At 42.4% G+C, this 12,549-nt stretch overlaps 1 protein-coding gene and 1 long non-coding RNA gene across 2 annotated transcripts; one reads left to right on the top strand and one right to left on the bottom strand.

Annotated features, from left to right (window-relative positions):
* Positions 1-1,514: 1,514 nt before the first annotated feature.
* LOC127531088 (uncharacterized) lies at positions 1,515-3,485 on the top strand. The gene is made up of 2 exons (XR_007937982.1): positions 1,515-1,593; positions 2,441-3,485. It is a non-coding gene; the product is annotated as an uncharacterized LOC127531088 (long non-coding RNA).
* Positions 3,486-5,977: 2,492 nt separating this feature from the next.
* LOC110956640 (D(5)-like dopamine receptor) lies at positions 5,978-9,655 on the bottom strand. The gene is given in 6 exon segments (XM_022202255.2): positions 5,978-8,617; positions 8,620-8,852; positions 8,855-9,409; positions 9,412-9,520; positions 9,522-9,613; positions 9,616-9,655. Coding segments are annotated over 6 exon segments (1,152 nt in total). The 5' UTR covers positions 9,641-9,655; the 3' UTR covers positions 5,978-8,479.
* Between the last annotated feature and the right edge of the window lie 2,894 nt (positions 9,656-12,549).

Genomic DNA, 12,549 nt, shown 5'->3' with positions numbered 1-12,549 from the left:
AAACTGTCCACTGTTTCAATGTCCTGCTCCTGGATGTTCACTGGTGGATGTGGGAGTGTCCTTCTCCTGAAGTCGACCACCATCTCCTTCGTCTTACTGGTGTTGAGGCACAGGTGGTTGCGCTCACACCAGTCCACAAAGTCCATGATGACCGACCGATACTCCAGCTCGTTCCCCTCAGACACACGACCCACAATGGCGGAGTCATCAGAGAACTTCTGGAGATGGCAGCTGTCCGTGTTGTAGGTGAAGTCCGAGGTGTAGATGGTGAAGAGGAAGGGTGAGAGGACGGTGCCCTGGGGCGCCCCCGTGCTGCAGACTACCACCTCTGACTCACAGCCGCACGTACTGTGGACGGTCAGTGAGGTAGTCAGTGGTCCAGGCAGCGAGATGTCGATCAACTCCCACGTCCTCCAGCTTCCCCCGCAGCAGCGCCGGCCTGATGGTGTTGAAGGCGCTGGAGAAGTCAAAGAACATGACTCTCACAGCGCTGCCGGCGCCCTCCAGGTGAGTGAGCGCTCGCTGCAGCAGGTAGATGACAGCGTCTTCTACCCCCATGTTGGGCCTGTAGGCAAACTGCAGCGGGTCCAGGTCGGAGCTCACCACTGAGCGGAGGTAGTGGAGGAGGAGTCTCTCCATGGTCTTCATGAGGTGGGAGGTGAGGGCGACAGGTCTGTAGTGGACCAGTTCCTTGGCGTGAACTGTTTAAGGGACTGGGACCACGCAGGAGGTTTTCCACAGGACGGGGACCCGCTCCAGGCTGAGGCTCAGGTTGTAGAGGTGGCAGAGGACCTCACAGAGCTGGTCCGCGCAGGTCCTCAGCAGCCTGGGACTGATGCCGTCTGGTCCAGCAGATTTCCTCTGCTTCAGTCGCCTCAGCTCTCTCCTCACCTGGTCCGGTGTGAAGGAGAGGGGGAAGTGAGGGGGGGGGGTGAGGTGGGCTGCAGGGGGTGGGAGTAGTTCGTGAGGGTGAGTTGGGGGCCGGTGAAGGTGTCGCAGGAAGGGGAGGGTCTGCTGGGCTGGGGATGTGTGAAGAGGGGGGAGCAGGAAAGGGGGCAGAGGGGGTGGGGGGAGAGTCAAATCTGTTAAAGTAACAGTTCAGCTCGTCCGCCCTGCGCTGGTCTCCATCAGCTGTCCCTCTGGCACTCTGTCCATGTCCAGAAATGTTCTTAAGTCCTCTCCACACGTCCCGCCCGTTGTTCTGAACCAGCTTCTCCTCCAGCCTCTTCCCATAGTCCTTCTTGGCCCTTCTGATCCGCCACTGGAGCTCACGCTGCACTCTCTTCTGCTCCTCTCTGTCCCCTGAGATGAAAGCCCGTTTCTTCTGGTTCAGGAGGGCTTTGAGCTCAGGGGTGACTCAGGGGTGGTTGTTGGAGAAGCACCGTACCGTCCGAGTTGGCACAGTGCTGTCCACACAGAAGTTGATGTAATCTGTGATGCAATGCGTGAGGCCATCGATGTCGTCTCCATGAGGACTGTAGAGCACGCTCCAGTCTGTGGTCTGGAAACAGTGGATCCATTCACGATCTGAGGGTTTCATGGAGGTGTTTCTGCAGACGGTGGATCCATTCACGATCTGAGGGTTTCATGGAGGTGTTTCTGCAGACGGTGGATCCGTACACGATCTGAGGGTTTCCATGGAGGTGTTTCTGCAGACGGTGGATCCGTACACGATCTGAGGGTTTCCATGGAGGTGTTTCTGCAGACGGTGGATCCGTACACGATCTGAGGGTTTCCATGGAGGTGTTTCTGCAGACGGTGGATCCGTACACGATCTGAGGGTTTCCATGGAGGTGTTTCTGCAGACGGTGGATCCGTACACGATCTGAGGGTTTCCATGGAGGTGTTTCTGCAGACGGTGGATCCGTTCACGATCTGAGGGTTTCATGGAGGTGTTTCTGCAGACGGTGGATCCGTACACGATCTGAGGGTTTCCATGGAGGTGTTTCTGCAGACGGTGGATCCGTTCACGATCTGAGGGTTTCCATGGAGGTGTTTCTGCAGACGGTGGATCCGTACACGATCTGAGGGTTTCCATGGAGGTGTTTCTGCAGACGGTGGATCCGTACACGATCTGAGGGTTTCCATGGAGGTGTTTCTGCAGACGGTGGATCCGTACACGATCTGAGGGTTTCCATGGAGGTGTTTCTGCAGACGGTGGATCCGTTCACGATCTGAGGGTTTCATGGAGGTGTTTCTGCAGACGGTGGATCCGTACACGATCTGAGGGTTTCCATGGAGGTGTTTCTGCAGACGGTGGATCCGTTCACGATCTGAGGGTTTCCATGGAGGTGTTTCTGCAGACGGTGGATCCGTACACGATCTGAGGGTTTCCATGGAGGTGTTTCTGCAGACGGTGGATCCGTACACGATCTGAGGGTTTCCATGGAGGTGTTTCTGCAGACGGTGGATCCGTACAGGATCTGAGGGTTTCATGGAGGTGTTTCTGCAACATCTCAGTTTCTCTTCACTTATTGGTTTGCTGGAAACCAAAGCTAAGTTCTGTCAAAGATTTTGGCCAAAATGTGACAATTTCACATTTTCAGAAGTTGGAAATTTTGGATTATCATCTTCGAAATCTCTCGTGAAGCCATTTTAAGGGTTCAGTATCTCCAGAAGTTAAACTCCTACAGCCATGAAAAGTGGTGAGGACTCAGACGGGATAGTTTCCATCAGATCACAATGATTGAATGGATCCAGACAAGGACAATTTTTTAAATAACTGGCTCTTAAACATGGAACAAAGTGCAAACTTTTCAATCCAGACTAATAATTTGTCTCCAAAAAGTTCCTGTAAGACTATATCTGTGGATGGATCCATATTTCTACTAAAATGCATTCTTTGGTCGACATTTCTCCAACTGTTGAGGCTCTAACATCAGTAGATTCTGATGTGGAGAAAGTTGAATCAGACAAGGTTCCAGTTTTTTTGCTATTTTGACCTAAATAATGTTCAAAAATGAGTACAAAGTGTCCCAAACAACTTGAAATTTATCCAAAATTACCCAGAAATTGTCCAAAATGGCAAAGAATGAAAATATTGAGCAATTATTGGATCTTGAAAATGGGGGAAAAGATGGTAAGTTTGGTAAGACAAGGTTCTCATTTTTGCAGGTTTGACGTGAAACATGCCTAAATTGAGTAGAAATTATCCCAAATAACTTGAAAGTCATCAAGAATGTCCCAGGAAACTTATTATTTGTCCAGAATGACTTCAAAATGGTCCAAAATGTCAATAATGAATAACTATTGGACCTTGAAAATGGAAAAAAAGAGAAAGCAACATGTTTAGCAGAGGTTGACTTTGACTGCTCTCCTGACTTATTGATTCGAACTTGGATTAGATCCACAACCAACCAGTTCCCCAGGAATAACTTCAAATGGACATTTTATTTTCTCAATTTATTGGGCCCATAGGTATTACACTGTACCGTTGTTGTGTACTGTTGAAATAGATTTCTAAAACTAAAAGTTTACAATACCAACATATACCTGTGTCCAGTGGTTATTGCTATGACTCCCAGCTCCTACCAACCTAGGCAGTGACGTGCACATACTCAGAAGTGGGTTATATAATGAATAATTATGGGACCTTGAAAATAGGAAAATTGGTAAGTTTGGTAAGACAAGGTTCTCATTTTTGCAGGTTTGACATGAAACATGACTAAATTGAGTAGAAATTATCCCAAATAACTTGGAAGCCATGAAGAATGTCTCAATATTTGTCCTAGGAAACTTAATATTTGTCCAGAATGACTTCAGAATGGTCCAAAATGGGAATAATGAATAACTATTGGACCTTGTTAATGGAAAAAGATGTAAAATGTTTAGCGGAGGTTGGTATACTGTCTCCATAAGTTCCTTTAAGTGTATATCTATGGATGGCTCCAACTTGAAATTTATCTGGAATTACCCATAAATTGTCCAAAATGGTAGAGATTGAAAACAATTGTAACCCGCCTAAAGAAGTGTTAAAAAATGTTTTTATTCATTTCTGATCACTGGTTATTTCCACCTTACATTTATAAGTATTGTGGGTTTTATTTTGAAAACAGGAACTTTATTTTTTATGAGACAGGAAGTGGTGCGCTAAAACTTTCGATGTAGCATAACATCGCTAATGCTGCTGCTGTGAGAGCTAAAAACGAGAGAAAATGGTATGAAAAACTGTTCGTCTTGCACGAAAACCAAGAAATTACTTTATCGATTATATATTCTTCAAAAATATGTCCAGGCACACAGATCCTGCTTGATGGTCCCTTTCCATGTCTTCCTAGGCCTTCCTCTAGGTTTGCTCCCCTCTACTTGAAGCAGCTAACATTTCTTTATCCAGGATGCACTTCTATGAACATGCCCTGCCCAGTGCAGACGGTTTTGATGCATAACAAAGTCAATGCGTGGGATGCCAATCCTTTCATACAACATGTCCATGCTAATCTGATCTTCTACTTTCACTCCGCAAATCCACCTCACCATTGTTCTGTCATTGCGGTCCAGCCGTACACTGTCCTCTTTTCTTGATGGCCAGCATTCGCTTGAGTACAGTAGTACAAATTACCCAGAAATTGTAAAAATGACTCAAATGTAAATAATGAAAATCACAATAATTATTGGTCCTTGGAAATGGGAAAAATTTTTTTCCAAAATCAAAAATCTTCAATCCAGGCTGGCATAGTGTCTCTAAAAAGTTCCTGTAAGAGTGTATCTATGAATGGATCCATGTTTCTACTAAAATACATTCTTTGGTCGACATGTCACCAATTTTTGAAGCTCTAACATCAGTAGATTCTGATGTAAGGAAAGTTTGACCAGACAAGGTTCCTCTTTTGAGATCTTTCGACTAAATGTTGGTGTGGACTCACTGGTAGGAACCAGAACCTTGTGTTCATGGAGGTCTAGATGTTCATAGAGGTCTAGATGTTCATAGAGGTCTAGGTGTTCATAGAGGTCTAGGTGTTCATGGAGGTCTAGGTGTTCATGGAGGTCTAGGTGTTCATGAAGGTCTAGGTGTTCATGAAGGTCTAGGTGTTCATGGAGGTCTAGGTGTTCATGGAGGTCTAGGTGTTCATAGAGGTCTAGGTGTTCATGGAGGTCTAGGTGTTCATGGAGGTCTAGGTGTTCATGGAGGTCTAGGTGTTCATAGAGGTCTAGGTGTTCATAGAGGTCTAGATGTTCATAGAGGTCTATACGTAGTTTTGGTGGTGGTTTTGGGCTGCATTTTTGGATAGATGAAGACTGGTTTTAGACTGTTTTTTGCCCTAGTTTTAGACTGGTTTCAGACTGGTTTTTAGGCAGATTTTAGACTCATTCTAGGCTGATTTTAAATCTGGATTTAGACTGGTTTTGGATGTTTTTGGTGCTCCAGTTGGGCTCTGTTGTGGCTGCAGATCAACAGTCTTCAGTTTTAGAGGAACCTGGACTCCAACACTGGACTGATCAACCAGCTGCAGTGACCGGAAGAGACCTCAGTGCTGAAACTAACGGTGTAATTGTTGGTAATTATCCTTCATCCGTCTTTAACATATGAAAGACTGAACATCAAACAAACGTTCAAAAAGCCACTGAATCTCTGAGTCCAGCAGCCAGTCAATTCCCTGAATCCCCTCTGTTCATTTAACAGTAGAATTTAAATGTGTTGGTCTTTATTAGACACATTCAGCTCAGGGACTTTTAGTTGAACTGAATTCTGTTAATTATTAACTTCAGACTGTGTGGAGTCGAGGATGAGCTGAATAGATGTTGATGATCAGAGTTTAAACGTCTCCACAACAGCAGCCTTGTCTTCCTAAAACTCCTCCTGCTGCCATTAAAGTCACATTACGTCTGCCATCATTTGGATTTATTGGGTCACATGTTATTTTGACACCATAAAATGATAAGTGAAAAATTAAAAACATCTGAACATGAGAAGCCAAAGTCATGTGTTCTTTATGTGTACTCATGAAACGACATATAAAAAAACAACAACAACAGCATGTTTTGAGGGAAATATATTTTCTGACAGACTTTATTTATGCTCCAATACAATGAAAACCTTTCCAGAACAACTTGAAACGTAACAAAAATGATAAAAAAGAATCTCCAAAAGTGACTCAAATGACCGAAAGTTGCTCATAATGGCTAAAAGATGTCCAAAATGACTCAGAAATGATTCAGTGTCACTCAGAGTTGGTCTAAAATGGTGAAAACATGTCTAAACTTACATGAAACTTCTCATAAATAACAGAAATTTGTCCAGAATGACTCAGACTTTGCTGTAAAATAGTTCAAGAATTGTCCAGATTGACTTAGAACTGACTCAAATGATTCAAAAGTTGCCCATAATGACTAAAATATGTCCATAATGACTCAGAAATAGATGAATATCACTTCAACTTCACCCAAAATGGTAAGAACCCACTTCAAACTTGTAAAAAATTTCAAAAGTTGTCCAAAATGAGGTAAAATTGACTCAGATGACTCCAAAGTTGCCCAAAATGACTCTGAAGTTCAAAATGGTGAAAACCTTTTCAAACCGATTTGAAATGTGTTTTTATGTGTGTTTTATTGAGTTAAAACATCAGAAATATTATTATGTTACAGATATTTAAAAAGAAATAGTAGGGTTTACAAAATGGAAATATTTTTAACCTTTATTTTACAGATTTTCTTTGTTTTGTTAAAAAAGTAAAATGATTTTACTTTACATCCAATTTATTTTTTGACATTTCACTGTGAAATTACACATTGTACTGAATGACAACATCAATAAATGTTTACCTTATTAAAAAAGTAGGATTAAAAATGTTAAATATTATATTTTACAGATTTTTAAAATTTTAGTAAAATCACAGAAATTTTGCATGAAAAACTAGAACAGGCCAAAGCTCTAAATAATGTCTAAATAAAACATATTAAATTAAATGTTTATTAAAAAGAAATGAAGTCTTTTGAACTTAAAAGTTTTATAAAGTTGTTTTCAGACAGTTTTCAGTTTTTATCTAAATTATTCAACAATTATTAACTATTTAAATGTTAAAAAACAGTTTGTGATTTAATAAAGATTTTTTATTGGTAAAAATGACAACAAAAAAAAAGTGTTTTTTAAAAGGTAGTGTCTACAGATGGACCCGTAGCCTGTGGCCTACGGATACGGCACTTCCCCTTTTCATAAATATTAATGAGACGTACATGAATATTAATGAGCCGGCTGATGAACGCGCTTTGTGATTGGCTGGTAATCCGACGGACATAAATATTAATAAGCCGGTTTGGTAATCCGAGTGATGAAGGCGCTTCCGTGATTCGAGGTGAATCTGCGTGCCGAGCCTGTCGTGTCAGTCATCTGCTGTTCTCTTTTCTATCATGCATAATGTCTTATAAATACCATTATCTGACTTTTTCACGGACAGCGATTTGGGGGTTGAAATCAGCACTACTATTAAAAATAGCAAAACTTTTTATTCACGTGACCCTGTTCTAATAAAGCACAAACAGCAAACAAAACAAATGGCGGAACTAACAGCCAGCAAACTACAAGTATTTTTTTACCTTCAAAAGTAGCGACAGACTATTACATATTAACAACCTAAACAAAACCCTGACGTATTTTCTACGTCTGTCAACACAGACACTGTCACAGTCACTTTAATGTTAGCGGACTCTGTTGAATGGCTAAGTTACATAACCACAAACAAATCTCACAATATCACAGTAAATCGAGTTTGTGTTTTTTAATTCATGCCGAATTAAAGAGCTGCTCCTCACCATTCACGAGTGTTTGTTTCATATTCGACATCCTTAACTTTATCTTGTAAATTAGCATCCGAAATTAAATGGGAACATTTGCAATGGAGTTCGTCAGCCGCTTCCACCACTGAACGCGGTAAACTAATTAATAGGAACTGGACTTCAAACAATTTAGACACGGCGTTTAAAAGCGTAAAAACTGCAATGTCTAAAGTGTGAGAGGAGACGGTGTATTTTGGTTAAATTATACAATGTTCGCCGTCAAAGTCATTCATATAAACTGCCTGTAATGTGCAGCAAATAGTAGTTAACCGGCGCCAGCTCTACAGTGACCTTAACGGGTCCGTACCTCTAGTACAGATGCTACAGGTACGGGTCCGTACCTGTAGCATCAACCTTTTTAAAAACACATAAACCAGGTCCAGATTGAAGACAACTGCACTGTCAAAGAAAAAGAACATACATTTTAATATTTTTGGGGTCATTTTTAAATTTCTTTGGTGACTTTATCACCATGTTTAGTGAATTTTATGACGTTAAATTGGACGTTTTGTGTTCATCTGTAGGTGTTTAACCCTTTATGTTTTACAGTGTGTTTACCTGGTTCTGGTCCAAAATTAAAAGTTTATAAAATAAATAAAAGTTTTTTTTCATTTTCAAACTCTTATAAAGTTGGTTTCCTTTGTTTCAGATTGGTTTCCAGACAGTTTCCTTTGTTTTAATCTGAATTATTCAACAAATCTGAACTTTATTAAAAGTTTGAATCGGAGCTGAAAGTTTCCTGAACTCTACCGGAAGTCCAGAACCAGATCCAGACTCGATCCGGGTCCAGGAGGTCCTCACAGGTCCTGGATCTGCCCGGGATCAGGCCGTGGGGGGTCCTGGAGGGCTGAAGGGCAGCAGGTCCAGACGGATCTCCGCTTCGTGCTGCAGCAGGTTTCCGTCCGACACCACCGAGACCCGTTCACAGTTCCGGTCCGGATCTCCTCCGGAGCGCAGCGGCGGGACCGGCCTCTGCGGCCCGGGCCCCGGTACCGGTACCGGGCCGGCGTCCTTCTGCAGCGTGGTGTCGTGGTGGTAGGACACCAGCTCGTTGCTGAAGTCCACCGTCTCCACCGTAAACCGGAGCAGAACCGGCCGCAGCCCAGGATGGAGCTGAACGCCCTCCGGAAGTCCGCGTTGAAGGCGTAGATGACCGGGTTCAGGGACGAGTTGGCCCAACCGAACCACACGAACACGCTGAACGTGGTGTCGCTGACGCACGGCGCGTCCCCGAGCCGGCCCGCCTCGCAGAACGGAACCACGCAGTTGAGCACGAAGAAGGGCAGCCAGCAGAACACGAACACGCCCACGATCACGGACAGCGTCTTCAGAACCTTGGTCTCGCGCTTGAACGAACTCTTCAGCGCGCTCTCGTCGTGCGTCGAGGCGCGGTGCCGGTGGTTTTGCGCACGGACCCCCGCGGCTCGTTCCAGGGACGAGATCCGTCTGATCTGGGTCTGCGCGATCCGGAAGATGCGCGTGTACGTGCCGACCATGATGAGCACCGGGATGTAGAAGCTGATGAGGGACGAGGAGATGGCGTAGGTCCGGTTCAGGCTGGCGCTTGCAGTCCTCCGGTTCCGCCGGTTCTCCGGACCGGAGGCGGCCCGGTGCCAGTTGAGCTGCACCGGGATGAAGAGATCAGCACCGACAAGGTCCACGCGACCCCGATCATCAGGAAGGCGAAGCGGCGCGTCATCTTCCTCTCGTAGCGGAACGGGCTGGAGATGGCCCAGTAGCGGTCCATGCTGGATGATGCACAGGTTCAGGATGGACGCCGTGGAGCACATGATGTCGAAGGCCACCCACGTGTCACAGAAGCTCCCGAACAGCCAGAAGCCGCCACCTCCGACACGGCCCGCCACGGCATCACCAGCACACGCCACGAACAGGTCGGGACACGGCCAGCGAGATCACGAACGAGTTGGTGACTTTGGACGGAGGTGGCGGGAACTTGATGACGGCCGCGCACACCAGCGCGTTCCCGAGCAGCGTGGACACGATGAGCGCGCACAGCACGCAGCCGGTAGGCGCGCAGGCTGAGCCCGGCGGCCGGTCCGGGGCTGTCGGTACCGGCCGTGACCACCGGCTGCTGGTCCGGTGAGGGGCGGAGGTCTCCATGAGTCACCGGACGGCGTCCATCCGGCCGGAGTCCGCGGAGGAAGTGAGAGCGGACAGAGAGTCGCGCGCTTTAATACCGGAGCTCCTTTACCGGAGCTGCTGAGGAGGACGGTTCTACCGGGGCCGTTAATTACTACCGTTAATTCACAGTTTTGCTCTCTTTTTTCACCGTTAACCCGCCGTGTAATTTACTGTTATTTAGTTTTATTTTGTTGTGTTTATTTGTCCATTTTTTCTTACTTAATTCGTTTTTTATTTCTGGTTCAGGTTAATTTACTGTTTTTTCAGTTACTGAATTTTTATTTTTATTTCCTTACTTTTTACGCAGTTTATTCACTTTTTCATAGTTTTTTCACCACTAATCCTCTGTTAATTTGCTGTTTATTTAGGCTACTTTTTCTCTCTATTTATCCAGTTTTATTTACTGCTTATTTACAGTTTGTTTATTTATTCACTTTTTATTCCGTTAATTTGTTTTTTATGTTTATTACGTTTTATTCGTTTATTTAATCTTTTTTTTATCTATTCATTTCTTATTTCCTGTTTATTCTCCTGAGTTTCACTAAAACTGTTTTATTTTTGTCACAAAGAACCAGAACCAGTCTGAGTTAAAAACAGGAACCCTGAAATGTTCCGTTTTCATTCAGTTCCTGATGAGAACGATCAACACGAGGTTCTACCTGGAACCAAACACGGTTCTTTAAAGTGATGCAGACAGAGTTTTATTTTTACATTTTATTTGGTTTCTAAAACGTTCTGAGGAAGTTCTATAAAGTTCCACTAATTTCTCATCAGAAAGTTTTCTTTCATTTCCCAGAATGTTCTTCTGAAAGGCAGGGAACGTTCTAAAAATGTTCTTAAATCATTTGCAGGATGTTAAGAACGTTCCTCTTTTGTTGTCAGGGAACATTATTGGAGCATTTGATGGAACAATGTTCTTTAACTTGTTCCTCAAGAACATCCTCAGAACTTTTGCAGAATAAATGTTTTGTTCATGTTCACATTAGTGGAGTTTAAACAGAGAACGTTCTGCATTTGAGCTTCGAGAACGTCTGAAAACATCTTTGGAACACTACTGAGAACGTCCTTCCTCTGTTATCGGGGAACATTGAGGGAACGTTTATTGAATAACGTTCCTTAACGTGTTCCTCAGTGACATCCTCAGAACGTTGTAGAATAAATGTTTTGTGTGTTTATTGGATTCGTGAATAAAAAAGAAAGTTCCATCATCTAGGCCTGGGAGAACATCTGGAGAGACATTTAAAGAAAGTTGCTTTGAGAATGTTCTGCTTTTGTCGTCATAGAACGTTGTGGGAATGTTTTATAGAATGATGTTCTGTGACAGTTCCCTCAGAACGTTCTCAGACCATTTCAGGAAAATGTTCCGTCACTGTCAATGAATAAAATTACATCAGTGTTCTGTAAAAAGTCATCTGAGACATCAAGAACGTCTGGAGAACATTCTGATTTTGGCTTTGAGAATCAACCAAACGTTCTCTGAAGGTTCTGTCTCGGTTAAATTTAGAGCATCATTTGAAGGTGTAATTATCCTGAGAACATCAGTAGAACTTGTGGATAATGTGGGCCAGTGTCGTGGAACCTTGTTCACCGTTAGAAGAACCACATTGGTTCCAAAAAGAACTCGTTAAAATCATAAATTCATCAGGTCAGCAGCTGTTTGTTCCTCGTCTAAATTTATAAATTCAGCAGGAAGTTCTTTAACACACCCTTAAAGGTGCCCTAAAGAACCATCAGAAAGCAGAACCCTGAACAGAACTCTGAAGAACTTTAGCAGAAATGTGTTCTTTAAGGAACCCGCTGAATGTTTTTTTTTTACTAGAAGCATTTTAAAACAAACACGGTGAAATGTAGGAACTTTAAAAATTGTTGGGTTTCCGTCCATCAGAACACGTTTAATATTCTGGGTTCTCAGTCAAACAGAACAACGTCTGACAACTGAAGTTTTATGGACGAAATAATTTAACAATGTTTCCTGTCAGCAAAACAGAAGAACCGAAACAAAGACGTTCTTCACTTATTTACTGTTTATTTGTTGCTTATCCACAGTTCATTGATGTTTGTTCACTTTTTATTCACCTTTTGTTTGTAATTTATTTATTGTTTATTACTTTTTATTTGCAATTTATTTTTATTTTGTTTTAATTACAATTTAAATACTGTTTATTCAGTTTGTTCATGATTGAGTTTATTGAGTTTATTTACTTTTTATTTGCAATTTATTTTTTGTTTTTATTCAAGTTTAAGTATTTTTATTCTGTTTGTTCATTATTGAGTTTATTCACCTTTATTCAGTTATTTACTTTTATTTACTGTTTATCCACTATTTGTTCACTTTTAATTCACATTTTGTTGCAATTATTTATTGTTTATTCATTTTTAAACTGTTCTTTTTTTCACTTTCATTCAATTTATTCAATTTTCTGTACTTTTTTAATCTAGGTTTTATTCTCTGTTTATTTAGTTTTTATTTACTTATTATTATTTGGGGTAAATTTTTCTGTTTATTTTTCTGCTTATTCACTTTATTTTAATGTTTATTTGATTTTTATTTATTTATGTATTTATTATTTAGAGTTTTTAAAACTTTTTATTGTTTATTTATTCTTTATTTACTGTTTATTTAGAGTTTGTTTTTTG

This window comes from Acanthochromis polyacanthus, chromosome 19, assembly GCF_021347895.1.
Source record: "Acanthochromis polyacanthus isolate Apoly-LR-REF ecotype Palm Island chromosome 19, KAUST_Apoly_ChrSc, whole genome shotgun sequence".
Classification (NCBI taxonomy): domain Eukaryota; kingdom Metazoa; phylum Chordata; class Actinopteri; family Pomacentridae; genus Acanthochromis; species Acanthochromis polyacanthus.
The sequence above is the reverse complement of the archived record's forward strand: the minus strand, read 5'-3'. Positions and strand labels throughout refer to the sequence as shown.